Source organism: Phoxinus phoxinus (genome assembly GCF_949152265.1).
Source record: "Phoxinus phoxinus genome assembly, chromosome: 9".
Taxonomy (NCBI): domain Eukaryota; kingdom Metazoa; phylum Chordata; class Actinopteri; order Cypriniformes; family Leuciscidae; genus Phoxinus; species Phoxinus phoxinus.
The window spans coordinates 10361260-10386101 of NC_136884.1; the positions used below are offsets into that span (position 1 = coordinate 10361260).

Consider the following 24842-nt stretch of genomic DNA (forward strand, 5'->3'; position numbering starts at 1 on the left):
CAAGTTTTAACTTGTTTGATCATACTATCAAAGTTCTTTGTATATTATCAGGCATGCCAGAAGATAACATCATCTGTATTTTTCACAAGTGGGGAGTTTCATTTCATTTAACCCTTTGAATTTACTAATTTAGGTCTTCAGATCTATTTATAGACAAAATGTCACTTAATGAATGTGCTGGGATTCACATATAGGCTACATGCATACATACACACATACATGCATTCAGATGTACACACACACACTATATACTACATATATGTATATTTATATACTACATATAGGTAGATATATATATATATATATATATATATATATAAGTATATATACTAATCAAATATATACATACATTTTTGTATTAAATGTAAGCTATAACTTACGTAGGCCATTTTAAATGATTAAATGTAAGTATTCTATAACTTATATAGGCCTATACAATTTACAAGTTATGACTGTATAATAGTAACAAATAGATCTAATCTTATGAATTCCTGTATTTATATTATCATGTTTTGACAACATGAGTCAGAGAACTGAGTCGTAGCGTTCCATTGATGCGCATGTGCAAAACGCTTGCGCTGCTTTTAGTTTATGCATGGTTACCAGGCAACCGATGCGCGTGCAAATTAGTTCAACCTTGACTTGCTCCTCACAGAAAGTCCGGATTTACTTGCATCCATTTAGAAGGAAAAAATGAAACTGTTTTAGTCATTAATGGCGTCAAATATTCCATCTTTGGCGTTTGTGTTAAGCTGAACATGTTAGATTCCTTCCTTCCTCTAGATTCTCTAGAACTAACGTTAAGCGGTGCTCTCTGGAGACAGGAAACCATAGAGACCGCAAAAGAAGAGAGGTGACACAAACAACAATGGAGGTAACAGCCCTCAAATATGGTTATTTAACGTTACTTATATATTCTATACTTAACTCTTTGTATCCATGATTAAAATCTTTATGGTTTGCTTCAATCGTTCTTTTCTATTGGAGAATGATGGTGAACTGACAGAGGACGAGGTGTTTAAATGCCTGTCCAACTTGGGACAGTCTGCTACAGGACTCCAGCACACTTACCTATGCCTATCTGTGCCAGTGAGTGATCAACACGCACACATACACACATTCATATTTGTTTTGTGGGATTTCCATTGCCTTGTAATGTTATTATACTGACTTGACATAATAACATAACCTTTATGCATTTGTACAATGTTGATTTTTGTCATGGCTTTCGTAACAGTCAAATGACCACACACACACACACACACACACACACACACACACACACACACACACACATATATATTATATTATATTAATTCTTGTTCTGTAATTGAGCAGTTTTTTATAGTTTTTGATAGGTATAAATCACAGTTTTGACTGTTAAATGGGTTAAGACATTATTTAGTATGTTTACTATTGGTTGGTCACCACAATATAAGTGGTTTTATTGTCCGTTTGGGAATAGGCTATTTGCTCCCCACAATCTGATCTACACACACACACTGAGACTGTTACATCACTATGCATCAATTGATATTTTCCATAATGAAATTTCCCAGGCTTACTCGACAGAGCTCTGGGGTAGAATATTAATATATTTTTCTGGAAGCACTGATATTGTTTAGTTGCATGACTTTGAGAGAAACAGAAGTGGCCTCCAAATTAGTTTACATCCTTTTTAATGCGCCATACTCTCCTCTAGTTTCAGGGTTTTACCGGATGACATTTTATTGCCACCTTAACTGAATTTCTGATTGTGTTTGGCCACAGGGGCGAGACTTGAAAAATGTCTCCATTTTATGCAATTACATCTATCTACAAAAGCTAGAGCTTCCCTACAATAAAATCAAAGGTAGGTTTACACCAGCTTAATGTTTATGTTAAAAGCAAACAATATGGTGAATTGAAATTTGCTGTCATGTTTCGGACCTGCTCATATTTGTCTTCCGCTAATGCAGATAATATCCTCTTGTTGAAAATGTTTGCCGGAATTTCCTTCATCCGTGCCCTTCATGGTTGCTTGGTAGCGGGACAAATAATCTCAGCTGTGCAGATGCTTGTCATCCATCTTTCTCTTGCTCTTTCTGCCTAATGTTTTGTGACTGGTAGATCTATCCTGCGTGAGTCACATGCCACACCTCATCATACTGGATGCTTCCCACAACCAACTCACTGATTTCTTTGGATTCCAGCCGCCAAAAAATCTCAAGGTGATTCAATTCAGTACAGAGCATTCTGATGTCATGTGAGGTTCACTTTTCCCATGCATCGCTGAATGAAGAATAACTTAACAATTTCCTTTTGTAATTTCTTGCTTTTTGTATGATCATCTTTCATACTGTTATTTTCCTCTTTTTTATTTTTTGCAGGAAGTGAATTTTTCACACAACCAGATCACAGTTATGAAGGATCTTTCTGCATATTCTTCTTTGAACAAACTGATTCTCGACTGTATCCTTTTTAAGGTTGCAGAGCATGATACAACATTTGCAATTCATTTTACTTCAGTAATGTATTTCCAAAGTGAATATAATATAGGGCGGGGTAAGGGTTACACTTTATTTCGATGGTCCATTTAAAAAATTCAACTAAACGTAAGTAAATTTGCAACTACATGTCAACTAACTCTCATTAGAATATTAGTAGACTGTTAGAGTTAGGTGTTAGGGTTCGGGTAAGTAGAATAAGTTGACATACTTGCAAAGTCACTTATAGTGAATAGAATGTCTTTTGGGGAGCATCAAAATAAAGTGTTAGAAGATAATAAGCAGACAGTCTACTAATACTCATGAGACTGGTAGTTGACATGTAGTTGCAAAGTTACTTAGTTACAGTTTTTCTCGATTGCTTAAACACTATAACCAGGCTTTTGAACTAAAATTTCAAAACCATAATGCCATTTATCAAAAAGCACACCCATTTCACTAAACTATAAACACAAATCCCTTCATTTCCCATTGCCTACACCATGTGGTCATTTAGAAAGCACTAGTATTCAGTATTGTTCACTCAAGTCAGCACAGCTTCAGCTCAGTTAGCACACAATTGCCCAGGTGAAAACACTAAGAGTCAAAATTTAACACACATCAATCAGATCCTTCAATAGATAGATAAAAGGGCCCGAATCAGTTTATTGAGTTTTGGAACAATAGATCCAGAAAGACATGAAGAAAGAAGTCGAGGAGGGATAGGAGGAGGAGGAAAGGTACGGGGAAGGCCAAGAAGACAAGTGGTCTCGGATGAAATTCAAGCCACTTTAGTTGACCATGTCCTTGTCCATGGTATGACTATGAGGGAGGCTGGGCTATGAGAAAGGCAGAATTTGAGACACTTCATCGTCACCTCTATCATCAGAAGCTTCAGGGAGGTGTGCTGGCAAACAAAATTCTATCACTGAATAAGAGGCAAACATTTCCCATTGTCTTTGATGAGGTTTATTTTCTAGCAAGAAAAGGCCAGCAGTCGTACAGTCACACAGAGTGTCTGCAGAGTGTGACAGTGAAGGGAGAGCATCCTTCCTCCTTTATAGTCTTGACTCCCAGACTGTTATCTTTCTAGGCCAATGATGGTTTTTCAACCATAGGTGGAACATTCTTAGACTTGTTCATCATATTTTATCCTTTAGTGGAGGCCCTCCTGTCACGACCAACACTCTTTACCCAATTCATCCATATTTGAATAAGGTTTGTGTGTGCTCTATTACTGTCATATGATGGTCACACACATATCTTACGCAAGTAAATATAAAAAAATAAAATTAGAGGACAGAGTAAAAAAAAAAAAAAGTATTTTTACAAGAGTACATGAATGAATAAAAATATGCCAATGTATCCATTGGTTGTGTTTTTGTGTTCATCAAGTGAAAATGTTTGTGAGGGGGGTAACCACAAGCAACATAACTTACCAGTTTTGGAAATGTTGTTTTGAATTTATTACACCAGTGTGTAAGACTATGTTGTAGTGTGTGTGATTTTGATGGCTTGTGTGTCCAGTTGAGTGTAGAGCTTCATTTTGACCTGAAAATAGGATGTTTGGGGAATTGGGTGAGACGTTATGGATTTGTGTTTACTGTTTTGAGAATATGAGGCATAGTTTCAAGAAATGTGTTTAAGCAATCGAGAAAAACTGTAATAGAATGTCTAAAGTGGACCATTGAAATATCCATCGGGAATTGATTGGATAGGGAAAAGTGGGTGTCACATACCAAAATGGAGGACATTGATGAACTTTTAGGTTTTTTTTAGCATGCACTGATAAATTACAATCACAATAAGACCTGGAATGTGTAATTAAAAAGTAACTAAGATTATTCATCTTGACTTTAAACTATGGATTTGTTCAAAAGAAAGCATTCCTTGACCATTCATCGCTGTTCAGATAATTCATTTAGTGCCATCAGCGGACTGGAAAAGTGCAAAAGGCTCTCACACCTCAGCCTGGCCCATAACAACATCTCCCGCATTAGGGGTCTGGACCATCTGCCCCTCAGAGTGCTCTGTCTGGTACCATCAGCCCTCTTAAACACACACACACACTACAGACATTTATACCATAACAGCAACACCAATTTAACACAGCAAATTTATTCCTGATGATTAATAAGTGCAGAGAGGTATAAAATATGAGTGTAATTTGTAAAATATTTACTTAAGAGCAGGTTTGCAGATTAATTAATGTGTGTTTTGAGGATGGAAATTAACATTGGCAAGGCAAGGACAGGTACTGAATATGAAACTCTAAAATGTTAATTTCTGCTTGGGAAAATATGTCACCGTCTTCATGATAGGGCGATAAATAAATATAATCACGCTTGATTTTAATTTCAGATTGGAATAGAGAAATGTGAGGTCTTCCTTGTCTTTCCCCGAAGTGTTACGAGTCTCTGTTGGATTAATTAGCGTCAGACCGCATAACCTGTTGACATATTTTCTGCTCCCCCCATAGTATCTCCCCGTCACCTGTCATCCTCTTCCAGATTATGTTGTTGTGTCAACACTTTTAGAAAGGTTGCCATGCTCGCTGTCTGCGATAGTGTGGGCAACACTACAGCCTCTTGTGTTGGCACGTCCTTCTACCATTTTGATATCGTTGACAGTTACTGTTTTTTCCCAGAACCATCCCCTAACTGTGTGTTTTTCAGACAGTATGCATGATTAAGCTCCAGCCTTTTCAGAAAATAAAACAAAGCCTGGTGTTGAAGCCCACCATATGGCAGGCCAGCGTGCCACCAGACCTTTGCCACTCAGCTGAAGGATGTTTATGCTGTCCTTTATCAAAGAGATTCTTCATCGTCAGCAGCGCCACGTCCTTTGGTGTCCATGTCCCCATGAGGCCAAGCTGCTGGCGTGAGAGAGCCTGGACCCCGTTCAAAAAAAAGCCTCGCCCGTACACACCCTCCCACGCGCTGAACCTGTCCGCCCCCTGTTGCTCTGAGACCCTGAACAGCGTGCGCCTGTCAGCCTGTTCCTCTTACACCCATCACACTTTGGATCTGTAGCTTCCAGAGCCTCTCATGGTCATGTCTCCTGCTGTTCGGTGCCAGGCATGGGGGTATTGTAAGGCCAGGGCTTTGGAAGCTGGAATATTTTTGGTCCTCGTATTATGTTGCGGGTCAATTTGACCCGTTTCCATTAAATAACCAAAATATGGTTACGTTTTGCTGGTTTTACCAGATGTTTTGTTGTTTGTCAGAGTGTGATTTTGGGGAATTTGTACTGAAATCCTAACCATTTACAAACCTAATACGAAGGCTAGGAAAATGGAGGTGAGACGGGCGTTAGGTGTACGGAAAGTCTCTCGTTCATTGATATGCACTCGCTACATCTTACCAGATGTTCACCTGTCAGTCCTTAACCATCAGCCTTGAATTAACTGAGCTCACCTGTCAATCACACAGTCACAGCCATACAGAAATAGCACATGACCGTGCAGATCATGTGCAGAGCATTTTATTTACTGTTCTTTGCAATATTGAAATGATAATTGTATACGTGTGTGTTTTAAGAGGGCGAATGTGATACACAAGATTGAGAATCTCCAGACTCTCCGCAACCTCCAAGTTCTGGATTTGTCCTGTAACCGGATTCAAAGCCTCTCGGGTCTCCAGAACATCCATCTCCTGGGAACTGTCAACCTTGAGAGCAATCTGGTAAAGGAGCTGTCACATTCCTGTCATATTATATTATGCAAATGGCTCTAATGTTATACCTCAGAACTTTACCAACCAAAAGGAACCAGTCTGACCAAGTGAAAATGGTTAGGAAGTCTAAACTAAAATGTGAGAATTGCAACTAAAAGTCTGTCAGAAAATAAATGTTAATTTTATTTACCTTTACAACAGCTTGTCACTGGAGCATTACCCTTAAAGGGACAACTTTGTTCCTTATCTACTCCTAAAAGATTCATAGTAGTACTTTAAAGATACATGTTACGACTCAAAGGTACTAATATCCATCTTTTAGATCTAGAACGTTGTACAATCTTTGCACATATTTTTCTTCAAGTGTATATGTGGCACTAATATTAGGGGTAAATAATGTACAAAAGTGTACCTTTTGAAAAGGTATTTTTGATATCTGAGAGTGAGCTTGTTTCACTCAACAAATTACTCAAAACTTTTTTTGTTTTTTGTTCCTTGTATATCAGATCAGTGAGATAAAGGAGGCTGCACATTTGCATGACCTGATTTTGTTGAGAGAAATTAATCTCCTGAGAAACCCAGTGCAGGTAAGGCCACAAAAACATCTCAACAGCATAGGTAACAATTGTCCTAAAGTCATAATTACCTTATACTCAAAGCCATTTGGCTTCTTGCAGAACCAAGATGACTATAGACTGGCTGTGATCTTCCTCCTCCAACACCTCATACTTCTGGACCAACACACTGTAACTGCAGAGGAGAAGGTGATCTAGTTTCTAAAAAGTGAAGTGCTGTTTATGGCTTTGAGATGGAGGAAGCCTATTATTGTATATATATATATATATATATATTTGAATAGCATATGCTTGCTGGTTGGAGTCCAGAGCTCAGGGTTCAAGGATCTGAATTGAACAGAAAAGAACTGGAAAGTAACTTGAAAGCTCTGAAAGTTTGTTGTAAAATAAAGCATGTATTTGAACGATTATGGCAAGGTTGAATAGGGAGTCACATTGCTGTTGTCTTTTTATTTTCAGGTGTCTGCTGTGAACAAGTACGACCCTCCTATGGAGGTGATCGCAGCCAGAGATCACATGACCCACTTGATGTACCAGCTCATGCAACCGCAGGTTATTTTTGACAGGTGCGACTTTTCGATCCGCTTTCCTCTTCATTTTATGGGCCTGTCTAGTCCACAAAGGACACTTTCCTCAAGCAGAAAGCCCTTCAAACTACTCACAGAGCTCTGATCTGAGCTAAAATGGATCTGGAGCTATGTAGTGAGGCTATTTGAAGTCACACAGTTGGTTATAAACTACATGGTTGAACTCACAGGAAGTTCAATAGCATGGTTCACTACAACAGCATTAAGCTAATATGCATTTTTGCATGTTATTTCACAAGCACTCTCCCCAGTCTGGATGCTCCGTACCCCATGCTGGTCCTAACTGGCCCGCAGGCCTGTGGGAAGAGGGAACTTGCCCATAAGCTGTGCCAGGAATTCAGAGACTATTTTGCTTATGGGTAAGTGTCAGTTTAGAGTGCATTATAAAAGCCACTAAAATGTGTTTTTTTCGAACGAATAAAATATTAATCTGTATTTTATTCGACTGTATAATGCGATGTAATTGTGTTTATCTTAGAGCTTAGAAAAATTGACATTGCAATATTTAGTTTTTCTGCGTATATATTGTGACATGAAAGAATACAGGACTTTTTTTCCAAGATGACATGAATAGTTATACTTGGAAAGAATGAATGATTCTAGTTTCTTTAATCGATTTGTTTGTTGTAGAGCCTGCCACACCACCAGGGGGCCCTATTATGGGGAAGAGGATGGATCAGACTATCACTTTGTCACCGAGGAAGAATTTCAGAACATGATTCAAATGGTAAAGTCTTCAGTCAGACAGCCAGACTTTTATCATATTCTGATCTGCTTTTGCCCAATTTTACTCATAACTGTGAACTATTGTGTTACAGTTTTCATGCCCATTCATCTGCAGAAACAGACTCCCAGAGGCCATATTGGTCTATAAAGCAATGACATGCCAAAAATGTGAAGAGGGGAAAGAATTCACCCTAGATTCTCTCTTTCCCCAGGCCCCTCGGGTGCTTCTGAGAGAGCGCACACCTAGTGTGTGCCGCCACTATCTCGTTTAGCTCTGAAGTGTTGCTATATAAGTCCAGTGTTATTGATTGATAGAGGCTGGAAGGAAGCCTTTTGATGTGCGATTATAACCTTATGCCGGCAGCGCGGAGGAAGAAGAGACAGAGTCGAGTTTTACAGACTAACCTCTCCTACCTATATCACACAAACACAGATGTGTGTCGGCATTCTGCAGGCGCAAACGCTCCTCTGCTTTTTCTTGCTTGGTGCTTCTCTCTGGGCCCGTTAAAGCAAAAAGAGGGTAGGATTAGAGCACGGTTGGTATTTGTACTGATGTTTTAAAGCCACCTTGACCAGAGACGTAGAAACATGTGTTTGAGAATTGCTTTCTGCGGGTAAAAGCTTGACTACAGCGTTGCTGCTGGTAAATAGACCCAGGTGCAGTTGGACACTGGGGTCAGAGGTTTGTCTGTGTGGGAAGAACGATGTTCCCTTGCAGCCCAAAGGTCAAGAGTTCAGGTCATTCTGCAGTGAATCCGTCCTGAACATCCATGATGACGCCAATTCAGAAATTAATTTGAGTTCTATGACAGTCATGTTCCAATTACAGTGTCTTTTTCGGTTTTATTCTCCTACTTTCAGGGTCAGTTTGTCCAGACGATGCAATATGGAGGACATTGGTATGGCCTGTCTCGGGAGTCTATTGAGCATGTGGCTCGTGAAGGTCTGGCCTGCTGTGTGCATATGGAACTAGAGGTATGGCATCAAGAAAACATGTTCCACCATGTTAACATTCATTGACCAAGCACAAAATTGGGTCAAATGCCACCGTAGTTAATTATACCAGACGTTTTGTGTGTTTGTTGACCAGGGAGTGTATAGCTTGAAGAACTCATGTTTTGAGCCCCGTTACGTCTTGCTGATCCCCACTGTTGTTGATAATTACGTCTGCTTTCTGAAAGCAAGAGGATTCTACAGCAACGCTCAAATGGAAACAGCCGTGTCTCGCATTGATTTGTATGCCAAGATCAACAGAGAAAAGCCTGGCTTCTTTGATAACATCATCCCTTGTGGTAACAACATTTTATTAACCCATTGTTACGCATTGTCTTTCTATTGAAATATACTTTTTATTTCCCTTTGTGAATTGTAAGAAAGTGACAATTAAGCAAAACTGCCATAGCAAGACATAAAAAAAAAATCCATTCAGATTTTTATGGAAAATCGATTGCTCTCTTCTACCAAGTGGTGCAGATATGACGTGTTTTTGTAAGCCAACCCAGACGTTAGCATCACCCTGGTTCCCTTGACAATCCAAAAGCCGATGGAAAAATCCTATTGTTTTTTTTATTGCAGAAAATAAGGTCTGTGACTAACACAAGCTTATGATTCTTACACATTTTGTGAACACAATGAACACAACTTTCATGAATTTTGAAGCGTAAATATAATCTGAAGAAGTCAAAAGCTAAACAAACTACACCACAGTGGTGTACCGGTAGTTTGTTTATAGTCTGCGCTTCCAACAATTCTTTCAGCTTTTGTTAGAAAACATTTTCCCTGAAAGTTCGAGTAATAATAGTTTTCAAGAGCGCGATTATAAGCACAACGATGCTGTGAAAGCGGACTTGAATATCACCAACAAGTCCTATTTAGCCACTTGTATTCCAACCTTTTACAAGACAAGCAAAAGCTTTTAAAAAAATCACAAGAGGGTATTAGTAGTAGTAGTAGTAGTAGTAGTAGATTTTTATTGTCATTGTGCAGTAGTACCACACAACGAAATTTGCTTGTGCATCCTCTAAAAACAATGCTCACATTCATATACACATTCACACAATAAATATAGTTAAAATAACAGGGTATTAAACATTACACGTAAGCTCCATTGCATAAAGTCCATTTCTATAAAGTGCAACTGTGCTGACTGGAAGATAGAGGTGCATAATTGTTCAGTTCTACGATGGCCCTTGAGATAAAACGGTTCTGCAGCCTAGAAGTGCGTGCTCTAAGAGCTGCTCTTAGCTCTATTACTGATGTATTTCATATTGTAGAATAAAACATAAACATATCTTGAGATAACTTATGTTCACAGACCTTATTACAAGCATTTAACCAAAAACACATTGACTTCAGGATTATGGAACCGGAAGTGCTAAAAATGCTAACTTGTTTCCGGGTCTGGCCCCTGCACCACTCTATTATGCTCATCAGATGATCGTGCTGAGGCCTACCAGACACTAAAACAGCTGGTGAAAGAGTACCTGGGTCTAGAGGAGCAGGGAGGAGGAGATGACAGCAGCTCAGTAACACCTGACAACACCTCCACAAGTGAGCTATCACAGTCCAACTTTGCCATACACTTAAAGACCCAATGAAATCACTGACAAGCATATTTCACAGTTGGAAGAGAATTAAAAAATGTACATTAAAAACATGCATTTTAACATTAGATGTTAGATTTTTATGTTAATTCCAGATTCCACTATTGTTTTATATAGAATTTTTTATAGTCTATACAGTATTTAATGCAATTACATCAGAAGTAACTGTAATTAAATTACAGAAAAATGAATCCATGACTTAATCCTTGACTAAGACATGTATTTACACTTATTTAATACTAGATGTTGATAGGGAATTAATCCAAAGGTGATGATAAATGTATTTAATAGCAATTCATATATGATTTACTCACTCATTAATGAATGGTTTACTTCTTCATGAGTCATTCATTAACTTCATGAGACATACAGTAGATAAACGAATGCATGTTAGTGCACCCGTATTGTAAAGTGATACCAAAATAACAGACATGGACTAAAGGCCACAAAACTCTTAATTTGTTTTCATGGGGTCTTTACATATAGTCAGTTTTGTCTGTGGGGTGCTTAGCCAGGATTATAAAGGAAATAGTTGTACTCAGTGTGAGGCTGTGGCACTTCACTGCTACAGCCACAGCAGACATCTGTTCACGATGGCCGAGTGCCCTAACCATAACGCTGTTGTAGACGCAACTGGTGAGTTACTGGCAGCCAACACGACAGAGGCCACTGACCTCATGGACTCCTACAGCAGAAACTACCAGAACAAAATCCAGGCCAAGATGACCCCTCAGCAGACCCCTGCAGTAAGTGAGAGCATGTCTAGTTTTATTGATTCTGCTTATATTACATAATTATTGGTTCGATATAATCCACAGAAGCTCATTGGCTTGGGAATAGCTGAACACTTAAGTGAGCACAATATATTTCTGTGAACTTCATAGGAAATGGCTTCCAATCACAGACGCCAGCAGCTGATTCGGGAAGCTTTGAGTGGGAAGAGTCTTGGTGCTTACGCCGAGCTGTTTCAGAGGTAACATAACACTGTCTATACATTACTCAAAGACTGTGACTGATGAGATAGAACATCACTGTTCCGTCCCCAAAACATTGGCTCAATCCAAAATTTAGCGAGCTGCCTTGCTGTCTGCTAAGACATCATGCTAACTCAACTAGAACCTCAAAAAGTGACTGATTTGAAATGTTTTTCATAAGGAACAGCTCTGCACACCACAGAAATAATGATTCCAATAGAGTTTAGTGTTAGCAGGTGGCAAAGCTAATGATGCAACATTAATACTAGATAAATACTACATTTATCATTAAACTGCATGCACAAATGCAAGCAACATGCCATATTTGAATAAGCTCATTTAAACAGAACTATAATTTATGCTACTGTACAAAAGTTTGGGGTCAGTAAGATTTGTGAAAGAAATTAATACTTTTATTCAGCAACGATGCAATAAATTGATCAAAAGTGACAGTGAAGGCATTTATACTGTTAAAAAAGTTTCTTGAACTGTCTATTAATTAACGAATCCTGATGTATCACAGTTTCCACAGAAATATTAAGCAGCACAACTGTTTTCAACATTGATAATAATAATAAGAAATGTTTCTTAAGCACCAAATCAGCATATTAGAATGATTTCTGAAGGATCATGTGACACTGAAGAATGGAATAATGGCTGCTGAAATTCAGCTTTCCCGTCACAGGGATAAATTACATGATAAATTATATTAAAATAGAAAATGGTAATTATATTTCACAATATTACAGTTTTTACTGTAGTTTTTAATCAAATAAAAATTTTAAATATCAAAAAAATTAAAACATTGTTTTGTACCCAAACTTGAATAATAGTGTTGGTTGAAATAGTAGATTTTTAATTAGCTGAATTTTTTTTTGTTATTTAAATGATGTTTTATTGATAATTCGTTTTTATATACTGTTTTTAGTTGTACATGGCTACAATTACATGGCCTGGATTTGTAACAAGCTATTGTGGTTGTATAAAATGCAAAAAAGTTGTCTCCTCTGCACAAAGCACCACCACAGGCTGAGGCTGGTGTGTGTAAACAGTGTTTAACTGACACTGTATGTGTGTTTATGTGTGTGTCACAGGAGTGCACCAACAGCTCCATCATCATTAGCCTCTCACTCCCTGCCTCAACCAGGCCCCTCTTCCTCCTCAGTGCGTCCTGTTGGCCTCGGCGGTCATGACCTCGATGAGGACAGCAGGTATGTCACACACACCTTCACTTTTCACCTCTGGCCTCTGACCTGAGCGCGGCAAGACAATTAACCTTTCCCCAAAGTCCTCTCCTTGTGTACATCATTTCCCAGGACCTGTTTTATCTTGTAGCCTCTCCCTTTATGTTTATAACCTCCATCTCCATTTTACACACATCCAGGCTCAAATATCAAAGTTTTCATCCCCAGCTCAAAGTTAAAGCATTCAGGTACCTGACATGCCGCAGGCCATCTGGAAGATGTATGTGTTGGAGCACGTAAATGCAGATTTATGACTATCGGTGCTTTTGCCTCTCCCGTGTGTGAGCTCGGGGACTTTAACCATGCGAGGAAATACAAGACTACTCCTGTGAAATATGCATGTCCCCAAGATATTTAAATACACTGTAATTTAGCTCATTAAGAGGAATCCTGGGAGACTTACAGAGCCGCCCGGTCTGCGTGGTGCACCAGCGTTTGCTTATTAGCTTGAAGGAAAAAAAGGACAAAACTAATGTGCTACTCCAAATTGTGTTAAACAGTGACTTTTTGTTTCCCCTCCACCAGGGAAAAGCAATATGCAATTGGAGTTTGTTACTTCGCAATCTAGTTATGAATTTTACTGTGGTCTTTATGAAATCAATTGAAAATGCAGCCTGCATAATCTTGGGAGATCTGTGAGGGGAGGGACCATTGCCAACTCTATATTAAAAAAAGAATCTGATGCTAATCAAAACTTCTTAAAACCTGTTTTTAATGGGTGTCTTGAGATGTTTATTTATTCAGCCCTTCAGTGTGTGTGTGTGTGTGTGTACATGTGCGCGCATGTACATGTGAGTGTGTTTTTTAACTCAATCCTATAGAGAATTAACCATTTCCATATTGTTGTTGCTTTTTGGATTTAGTTTCCAATCGAACTGAGGATTGTGGCATAAGGAGACCTTAAAAGTTGGGCTGTCAGTCAAATTAATCACACTCCCAATGAAATGTTTGGGTCAGTAAGAATTGTTTTATTTTTTTTTCAAAGAAATTAATACTTTTATTCAGCTAGGATGCATTAAATTAATCAAGTGATAGTAAAGAGATGTAAAATGTTATTAAATATTTCTGTAAATACTATAATACTTCTATAAATTACATTTTTAAATATGTACAGTATATGTGTGTATATATATATATATATATATATATATAGTATATAATATATACTGTAAATAATACTATTATTTATTTATTTATTTTCAGCCATGGTGAGCATTAGAGACCTCTTTCAAAAACATAAAAAATCTTACCGACCCTAAACATTTGATTAGTAATGTATATATGTTGATTAATTTATAAAATGAATGTATTAATATATCAGTATTTGCTGAGAAAAGACTTTAAATGAAGATCATTAAAGACATTACATTATTGTGGCAGGGGAGTGAAGTATGGAATAGACAAAAAGTAAAAAGCCAATCACTGACCTACTGTATAGTATACAGCAAACTGTTTTGATGTTATAACTCTGTCTTTACCTTTCTTAATCTCTCTCTCTCTCTCTCTCTCTCTCTCTCTCTCTCTCTCTCTCTCTCTCTCTCTCTCTCTCTCTCTCTCTCTCTCTCTCTCTCTCTCTCTCTCTCTCTCTCTCTCTCTCTCTCTCTCTCTCTCTCTCTCTCTCTCTCTCTCTCTCTCTCTCTCTCTCTCTCTCTCTCTCTCTCTCTCTCTCTCTCTCTCTCTCTCTCTCTCTCTCTCTCTCTCTCTCTCTCTCTCTCTCTCTCCATCTCCTCTATCTCAGTTCTGAGGAATCTCGTGCCAGTTCTGGCCTGTCCATGAGGAGCTCAGCAGGGGCGCTCTCAGCTGAGAGCCCGGCCCGGGGATCAGACTCTGGGTCAGGGCCCAATGTAGAGCCTTTGGATATATCTATGTTGGGGCAGGACCGGGACTCTCTTAGAGGTCAAGAGCTCATGTTCCTTTCTGTGCTCATTCTTTATACATTTTAGTATCTAGTTTGTACTTTCCCATTGTTTTTCAATGTAAACATAGGCTAGACAGATCTCTTTGCTCACATCTTGCGTCTTTTGCAGAGTCTCATGCATGAAACTGCAATGTAAAAACTCGGTGCTCACGTTAAAAGAAGTTAAAATTTTAAAAAACATGTCTCTAGACCTTGCACTTCTTTCTGTTCTACTGACCTGCGTGTCTGCATTCTGTTTGAACGGGCCCATTATACTTTTACATTTTAGAAGGTGTTCACATAGATATTGTATAAGTGTAATTTGTTTAAATACATATGACTACTCATGCAATCACTTTAGATTGTCAGTTTATGTGACTAATGGATGTCTGTTTGATCTCTCACATGTCACATGGACTCAGGTCTGACCCCTGATGCTCCTCGCTCTGAACGTGTCTCTCCAACACTCCCCTCCTCCCCGGGCCGGCCAGGTGCCAACGTTAAACCAGTCCTGCCGCCCATCCCATCTGGAAGGAAGACCAGTGAATCCGGCTCAAAGCAGTGACTGACAGGACAGAGAGCTGGAGAGGGTATAGATTGTGAGATATTAGAGTGTTAGCAACAAAAATAGGTTGTTGAAATAAGTTTAATTAAGCCCTGAAGCCCTGAGCCAGCCATTCAATAAATGTCAATGAAAGGAACAGCTGTGGTCAGTGCTGAGAGGCATCGGTAAATATGGAGATTCCCATCCTTCATCTGTGTCCTCCAGTGTGAGGGATCTGAGAGTCATCTGCAGATCTAAGCTCTGGAAGGTCTCAAATCCCTAAACACAGGTAACGAGGCAAAAAGGTGTGCAATGGAGGTCACACTTTACATTACAATGTTACAATATATCGTCATATAAAATATATTTATTTATTTTTAAAGAAATTAATACTTTTATTCTGCAAAGGTGCATTAAACTGATCGAAAGCGACTGTCAAGTCACAAATGCAGCCTTGGTGAGCATAAGAGACCTTCAAAAACATTTTTAAAAAGCTTACCAACCACAAACTTTTTTAATGGTAGCCTACTTAAATTCATTGCAAGGGACTTTGGATGCCAAATGCATAAATGATAGAATATTTTTGCATAAACAGAGTTATGTTACCATAATATACGTATGTGTGTCATGAACTTCAGTGGAACAGGAGAGGTTGAAGAGACTCCTCCTGTAATGAATGTATCTTATGGCTCAATCTGACACACTCAGACTGAGTAAATATATTGAGACTGCTATTTAGGTATCTCGTGACACAAGTTGCATTTCATTTCCGCTTTCATTTGTCATCGGTGTGAGCTCGTGTGTACATTTTGCACACACACACACACCTGGCCGTCCATCAGCGTCGGTCCCTCTAACCGGCAGATGTTGCAATGATCTCATAATTCAGAGGCAGTTTCAGACAAGACGGCTGTGAGAACCCTCGGGCATAACCTACTTACAGAGACAGTCTTCACACTTTTGCTACTTTATCACTCTCATCTAGATCTCACGACCCCAGTGTTGCTCTATATGCACAGCTGTGTTTAACAGCATTTGAGTCGAGATAGCAACTCTTGGTTTCAGTGTGAAAGTACTTGAATCCTGGTGACCTCAATGTAGTTCAATAAATGAATATGTGAAGAAGAAAAAAATTTGCAAGAAAGACCCTTAACTCAAAATGAAACACGATGTCAGACATTTTGATATAAAATAATATTACAATAAGATATAATTTATTAACATTGGTTAATGTATCAACTTACATGAACTAACTGTGAGCAATGTATTTTTTACAAGATGTAATCATCTTTATCAACGTTAGATAATAAAACACAGTTGTTCATTGTTTGTTCATGTTAGTTCACAGTGCATTGACTAATTAGAACAAATACAACATTCAAAAATTATTTAGTAAATAATACACGCTGTGAACTTATTATTCATTGATAGTTCTTGGTAAGTAATGTAGTTACTTAATGTTGAAAAATTACACCTGATTGTAAAGTGTTACCAAATCAGTTTTGTAATAAAAAAAGACGTTTTAAAAAAACTATATTTACAAGATGATCTTCCAATTTATCATTCAACTCGTAAAGGTAACCAATCGGACACCGCCGGCACACTTTCGTAAGATGACAGAGAATCATAATCATGCTGACCTGACTCATAATTTCCTTCTTTCTACCTTTTCTCAGGACATCTGAAAACCAAGATCATATCTCAAAGAAAGACAAACCGGTCCACATTATATTATACAGAGTAGTGCTGGGAGACAAAAAAACTGGCATAAATCATCTTTTCCACACAGAGACGTGAGAGAGGGAGGGGTAAATCATAGGAGGGCTGCTGTATTTTACCCTTATAGCCGCAGAAACTGTTTGTCAGCTCAAGCCCACAGGGGTCACATTCTGTTCTGCTGTTTGCTGGTGAAAGAAAGAAAATCGCTCCGAGCGATCTTGGAGTGATCGAAAATACTGATGCTCCAGTTTTCAAAAACCTTGAAGAAAATGTTAATAATCATTTCTGTAATATGAATGTGTAGTTTGAACTTTACAGTTCCAGAAAGTTGTGTACGAACTTGCAATAAATGATTTTGCACTATTCATTCTGTGTCCTTTGAGTGCTTATGAATGTAAACAGGCATCACTTTATTAGACATATGATACAACTATATCACTTTAATCAAAGAATCATTTTAATTTTATATCAAGACATGCAGATATCTAGCCCCATGGGAAACATTCACCTTTTTCAAATTTGCAGCCCTGTTTGTTGCGACCGTTAAACTTTTATTATTTTATTTCATATTTTGTGTAATTTGTCTAAATAATTATGCTTTTAGTAGCCAAGTATTTTCTACTACTCTTACTCAGTTTTGGGGGTAACGCATTACAAGTTACATGAGTTACATAATCAGATTATTTTTTTCAAGTAACTAAAGTAACGCATTACTTTTAAATTTAAAATGTAATATCTGGGTTACTTTTCCAAATAGGTAACTCAAGTTACTTTGTTTTCCCATGTAATGACAGACAGCTCTCCTGTCTCCATGTTGAGAGAAATCAGGAGTTAGTGCAGACAGAGGTGTTGTGTGCACTGTGTGAATATGATGGATATTGTAGTTCTAGACTAAATGTGAACATGCATTTACTCATCTCACCTGCACAAAAACAGATTCAGTTTTCCTCAGTGTATAAAAAAACAATGAAATGCAAACTCAGAATATTACACAAACTTGCAATAATTAAACGTTGAATTACACAAATAAATTTTTTGACTTTGCTGCTGACCTTCAATGAACCAATTCAACCATAGGCCTACTAAAAAGCAAAAACTATTCTTCTGCAACTCAGAAAATGGCCGCACAGCTGAAAGTTTTGTTTGAGCGGCGCCCTCTACTGTACACGCTTGAATTTGTATTTCCTTCAGCCTGACTGAGGCTCATTTATTTCACTTTTGGTGTGCAAGAGTCTTTACATTTGCTAAAAAAAAAAACTTGAACTTTTTTTGGTTATTAAAAACAGACAAGCAAGCCCAGCTCAGGTGAGAAAAAGTAACGCAAAGTAACGTGACGCATTACGTTCCATAAAAAAATCACGCAATTCGTTACTTTTTTTAGGGAGAAACCAACTACCATTTAGTAAAATATTACCAGCATTTAAATCCATCATGGAGAGTGTTCTTCCAGATTCAGTGCAGATAATGTAACGATTCTGCAGATTCCATCTGAGCGTTTAGGTAACTAAAATAGTAAATAAATAAAAAATAGTAAATCAGTGCGTTTACAGAGGGATGTATAGGCCTACTCTGCCTCTCCTTTGGGAACAGGACAGTTTCCTGCACTTAAAGTGAATCAGCTGCTGGGGCTCACTGACAGAAGCCTTTGAACTGGATACAGTATTAGAGGCTTTGGAAAATGGTCCATCTGCCCGGAATAAGGTGTGTGGAAACTTCTGGAAACTCCAGGCAGAGAAATTATTATATGATATGCTGTTGACTGAGGCGTATCTACGGTTCACCAGAAATGAAAAACGTTATTTGTATCTTCAAATCAATGTCCTCCACAAATTATTTTAGAAAGTGCTAATTTATCATTTAAAATGTATCGTTTTATGTCATTCGATTCCAATGAAGGAATGTACGTGCGGTGAAGGTTAAACTTGTGATTATTTCTAACCATGTAAGTTTCTTATGTTTCTTGGGTTTGCTGCTGTGTTGTTGTGTCGAGTCAACGTTTAATCTTTAAAGGTGTAGTTAGATTCACCCCTGAGAATTCAGAAGTGCTTCTGCTTGGAATCCATGCAGCTCAGTTGTTGTTACCAAGGCAACAGGCTCTCTGCAATGCACCTCCTGTTTGCCTATTTGGAGACAGGAAGCCTGAAGCATTGACTTCATGTGCCAACAGCCCCACATTAATTCCCCCTCATGCTGATGGAAGAAGATTTCTAATACTTTTAATTAAGGGTTACGCTCTCTCTCTCTCTCTCTCTCTCTCTCTCTCTCTCTCTCTCTCTCTCTCTCTCTCTCTCTCTCTCTCATTCTGTCTCTCATTTTTGCATTGTCAGATAAACTATAAAAGTTTTGCAACGTGTTAAAATACTTGTTAAAAGAAAGCTGCACAATGAGGGTTCGGTTTATATTTAAAGCTCCTCTCCATTAGGCAGTGCTTGTACTTTAAAAGTGGCATGTTGGCACGCACATTTGGCACTCTCCCTGAATATGCTACACTTTGGTCTCCCAGGACTTTTTTTTTTTTAAGAAAATGCCATGTTTTTTTTTTATTTTTTTATATTTGATTATGTTGTTTATTAGATACGTTTGAGTAACTAATACAAGTATTAAACGCATCAAATGTCTGTATCCCTCCTTAAATATTATTTTGGCCTGTCCCACCTCAGGGATTGTGAACCTCCCAACAATTAAATTCAATAAAATCCACGCAATGGTATCATTGTATTAAGTAGCAGTAAAAATTTGGTCCCAAGTATATTTATTTATTTATTTAACTGTTTACAGTATGCTTAATGTTTTTTTTAAATTATGTTATTCTTACCATGTTCTATTTTTGGTGTTTTATATTATATTTTATTACATAAATTGTTTTCAGTATGCTTTATATTTTTTAAACAATGTTTACTCTTACCATGTTTTTTTTAAATGTTTTTTTAATGTATTTAATGATTATTGAATACATTGTTTACGGTATGTAAAGATATACTGTAAAAATCTTACATACATATATATACTGTAAAAGTCTTACATACATAAATCTTACATATATATATATATATATATATATATATATATATATATATATATATATATATATATTGTGTGTGTGTGCGTGTGTAATACTTTTGCAGTATTTACAGTATTTCTTTATAAACTTTATAAACCTTTTGGTTGACAGTTAATGTTTTCTGAAGCTTAAGCACATACATTGTCCGAAATGTCTGATCCAGACCCTAATACTGTATGTATCATATTTGTGGAAAGTGCACTTGCTTTGCACGCTGACTCAGAGCAAAGAAAACTTCGGATGAAGTTCGTTGTTCATCTGTCTCTCTCATTCACTCTTCCTGTCTGTATTTGCATCTGTTCTGCTAACCCACAGCAGATCTCATGTGGAGCAGGACGCCAGCTGGCCGAAGCGTTTCCCTTCATCCTGGGCAAAGGCTTTACTACAGCTCATAAATGCAGTGCCGCTTTTTAAACGCAGCATTTAATGTCTGATGGAGAGCAGCTCTGCCGATGTTATCAGGCTTGTTTAACAGGTTTATTAATCATCCTTTCATGGTGCAGCCAGTATCGCTGTTTCTCAGCTCTCTATGTCCTCTAAACACAAGCAAATGTGGAATCAGGCATCTAAGCCCAGCATGCCTTTCCAGATCATCCGCACTCTGCCTTTAAGTTGAGGGATCGTGTATCTAGAGCACATGGGCATTCATAAATTATACTTTGAGTATAGTTACAATTAAATCAGGGGCTCAGAGGCAAAACTTTATCATTCCAGTATTCTAAAGACAGTGTATGAATAAAACCACAAAAGAAAAATATATACTGTATTTGCATTGCTCAAATCTTATGTAATCTCTCCTGTACAGTATCCCTCAGGCCCAAACCCCATCAGATGTGACTCCACAGGCCTCAGCGTGCCGTTCAGCACACCAAACCCTGCCTGTGAACTGAAGCTCTTTGTGGGATGATCACTTGCACCGACCCTGCAGACACACAGATAAGTGACATTTGACATTCCTCTCCATACACACTGTTTACATTCCTTTTGAGCGAATGGGGGTGATGACAGCACATAGTTACAGTATCTGGGTGTTTGTGTTTGAGTGATTATAGCCTCTGTTAATAGTGGGGGTGTGATTGTTGTTTATTGGGCTTTTGATGAAGGATGAAGAGGAAGGAGTTATGTACAGTAGGTAGATTAGTACATGAGATGGGTGGTGTGTGAGACTTTCACATCTCAACACTCAAAAACGGCTGCAAACTTACTTAATTATGTGGTAGCATTCTTAAATAAAGGCTAAAAGAGGCCTTTAGTTGTAACCATCATTACTAGCTCAATTTACTGCCATGCTAGAAACCCAAAAAATGAAAATTCTGACATCTTTCTTCTGCTGAACACAAAGAAGATATTTTGAAGAATGTCGGTAACCAAACAGTTGACGCCCATTGACTTCCATAGTATGTTTTTTCAATGTCAATGGGGCCCGTCAACTGTATTGGTTTCCCATATTCTTCAAAATATCAGCAGTTCAGCACTATTAGTTAAACCTTGCCTCATCACTGAATATTGTCAAACTTGGGCGCACAGGAGTTTTTTCAAGCCGTCTTCTAAGCATTCCTCAGGTCTGTGTTTCTCCTCTCCCGGGCGGCTGGTTAGGCCATCAGTGGCTCCTTCTGGTACACCGATTTCTGCTTTCTTTCATCTGTAACTCTGCATTATGGCTTGTTATGGTCCATCCTCTCTCTACTTACCCATTGTTTTCCTCATTGCTCCTCCTCTTCCTCTTGAGATTCATCATTGGATACTTTTCAGAAGCTGAACGAGTGTGGGAGGCGCAGACATTGGCGGGTCGAGCGGTATGTTTTCCGAATGGATCTGGCCATGTGTGCATCTCTAAACCATATGGAGACTTTACCTCCCCCCGTGAGACAGACGCTGATTCTTACCTACACTCTGTCTTTAGTGGAGAAATGTAAACCTATACTCCGGGGCTCAATGATAATGATTTGTTTCTGTCGGCCCAGTCAGGCCAGTAAATGTTATATATGAGGCTTTCAGTTTGCAATCATACAGCTATAATTTTATATACAATTTATTTAATTATATTTATTATATTTGATTAATTATAAGAATTTAGATATAATAATAATATAGATGGATGGATGGATGGATGGATGGATGGATGGATGGATGGATGGATGGATGGATAGATAGATAGATAGATAGATAGATAGATAGATAGATAGATAGATAGATAGATAGATAGATAGATAGATAGATAGATAGATAGATAGATAGATAGATAGATAGATAGATTGATAACATTAATTTGCTAAAATGCGTTTGCTAAAATGCTAAATGCACATATTTTATGCCCATCAGATAAATTAAATATTTAGACTTTTAATTTCAGTTTAAAAATGGCTTGGTTTTAGTTTTTTTTATTTGCAATACATGAAGTTGTTCCTCCATGAAATCTTTGAACTCATAGCTGTGTTAGCCAACTAGATAACTTTATCTGAGTGACATTTAAATCAATAGAATTCACAAAAGCGTTGTTCAAAACACCACACAAAATTAGATTTACATTTACAAGCTGACCTGAAACACTCTCACATTGGTCCTGGTGCATTCTTGTTGAGCCCTGTGCTCGTATATTCTTTATCACTGCATATGGATATCAGCGGTGTAGTAGATACAGTGTATATGAGTGTATGCTTGCTTATGTAGGGAGAAGAAGACACTGGATTTCGCTGTTAGGGCTTGTCCCTGCTTGTGGTTTTCTACTCATTGCCTGAGTGAATGAGAGATGGCTGCATTCCTGCTATAATAAATTTGTGCATGGTTTTGATATTCAGTAAAGCATAAATCAAGCCCGAGTTCAAAGGCTGGCCTCATTAGACATCTGACTGTCTGAGGGCCTGTAGCTTGCAGACTGGAGCGTGTGTGTGTGTGTGTGTGTGTGTGTGTGTGTGTGTGTGTGTGTGTGTGTGTGTGTGTGTGTGTGTGTGGTTGCTCTTGCTTGCTTGCTTGCGTGTGTGTGTGGATATGCAATTTAATTGTAAATATAACCAAAAAGCTGTAAAGTGTGGACTGAGGTGTTTAACAGATTTGACTCTTCGACTTCAGGTTCTGTCAGTGTGTGTTTGGCCTATATTTTCTGACATTCATCAGACTCAGTGGCTTCTTTGCCTTATAGAATAATAGCTAATGGAAAGGATGGGCTTCTGGATCAGGTCCAAAAGAGGCACCCTAACCTGCCTGGACCATGTGCAACTAGATACTCTTGGTTTCAGGTGTTCTTTTATGGCCCTACTGGTGGCCGTATAGTATTTTATGATCAACATACTGTAAAACAAAATAGTCTTAGCAGCACATAAGGATTAATTACATATTCATGAAGCACCCCAGCAAGGTATGAAAGAAACTAGTGTAAGAGTCTCAAACTACTGGGCCAAATGTGGTCCTTAACGTTTATCTTTAAATCTGGGATGCAATTTGATGTAACCAGAAAATCCATTGGTTTTCAAACTAGAGTCCAAGAACCTCCACAGTGTCTCAAAAGGGTGCTAGGGGATGCATCTATCCATCCACCCATCCATCCATCCATTCATCCATCCATCCACCCATCTACCCATCCATCCATCCATCCATCCACTCATCCATCAACTCATCCATCCATCCATCCATCCATCCATCCATCCACCCACCCATCTATCCATCCACCCATCTACCCATCCATCCATCCATCCATCCATCCACTCATCCATCCATCCATTCATTTTGCTTTTTTTCTGATTAAAATGTATTAATATCAAATATTTTATTTGAGTTAAAAGATAATATTTTATAGCATATCTATAAAAACATACATACATACATACATACAACAAATTATATTTTACTATAATACTAAAGTGACAATATAAAAGGTAAATTCTTTAATTAGGAAACAATATGTTGTCTATGTCACATTAAAAAAAAATTCATTTTATATATTTAAAAATATATTTTTAAATATATACCTACAAATAAGTAACTGCCATTATATTAGTGACAGTGTCCCTCACAAGTTTTTATCTACCATATATGTGAATAAATTGCTATTTATTTCTGGTTTTTATCCATTCAAATAACATCTGAGCATCACATCAAAGCCGTATCGTGATGTTTCTGGTCTCTTAATGAGGCGGATACCTGCCGGATCTGCAAGGAGTAAATTACATTGCAGAAATACAATCTCAGGCATCATTAGTCCACTAAGCATGCAGAGCAGTGCACTACTTGTAAAGAAGAGATGAGTGGCTCAGCTCCAAAAAGATCAGTCCATGCACCAATATCTGTATTTAGTTAAAGTGCATGATTGGACTTAAAAACAATTATATATTTTTTTACTCAGTCAACTGGCCCCTGATGGAGAATATAATTTGGGTTGAAGACCCCTATTACAATGCTGTGTGTGTGTCTGTGTGTGTGTGTGCGTGCGTGCGTGCGTGCGCGTTCCAAACCTCTTATATACTGTCTATGTTCCAAACAGACAGACAAAGGGCACATATTTTTGTGTTGGTTTTAAGTGTCAATTGGAGGTAGTGGGTGTGTTTTGTGTTGCCGATGAGCACATACTTTAGGCCTTGTGGATTGAGGTGGGCACTGTGCCAAATATCTAGCAGCAGGGGATACGTATCTTTCTGATTGCCGTGGGCAACAAGTCCTTGATTTCCTGGATAAAGACAACTTGCCAGTTGTGCCAGAGACCACAGACATCCACACGCACAACTTTAATATCATATTCATATTACTACTCCACAGCTCTCCTTATTTCTTCTCTCTGTT

General features: G+C 38.1%; 1 protein-coding gene across 3 annotated transcripts; it reads left to right on the forward strand.

Moving 5' to 3' along the window:
- The first annotated feature begins 620 nt into the window (after positions 1–620).
- On the forward strand, positions 621–17136 carry lrguk (leucine-rich repeats and guanylate kinase domain containing). Of its 3 annotated transcripts, XR_013798853.1 has the most exons (21): positions 621–874; positions 988–1089; positions 1771–1852; positions 2110–2210; positions 2370–2451; positions 4378–4502; positions 6005–6148; positions 6646–6726; positions 6817–6903; positions 7174–7280; positions 7541–7660; positions 7932–8028; positions 8889–9002; positions 9094–9319; positions 10461–10577; positions 11258–11376; positions 11515–11603; positions 12699–12815; positions 14587–14744; positions 15168–15578; positions 16966–17136. XR_013798853.1 is itself a non-coding variant. In XM_079622723.1 (20 exons), exons 1-20 carry the CDS (start codon positions 869–871, stop codon positions 15308–15310), a joined length of 2217 nt encoding a protein of 738 aa, XP_079478849.1. In that variant the 5' UTR covers positions 621–868; the 3' UTR covers positions 15311–17136. The 3 variants fall into 3 exon arrangements, 2 of the variants coding, with proteins under 2 accessions (XP_079478849.1, XP_079478850.1); XM_079622723.1 differs by having other exon boundaries at positions 15168–17136; XM_079622724.1 differs by having other exon boundaries at positions 9118–9319; positions 15168–17136.
- The last annotated feature ends 7706 nt before the right edge of the window (positions 17137–24842 follow it).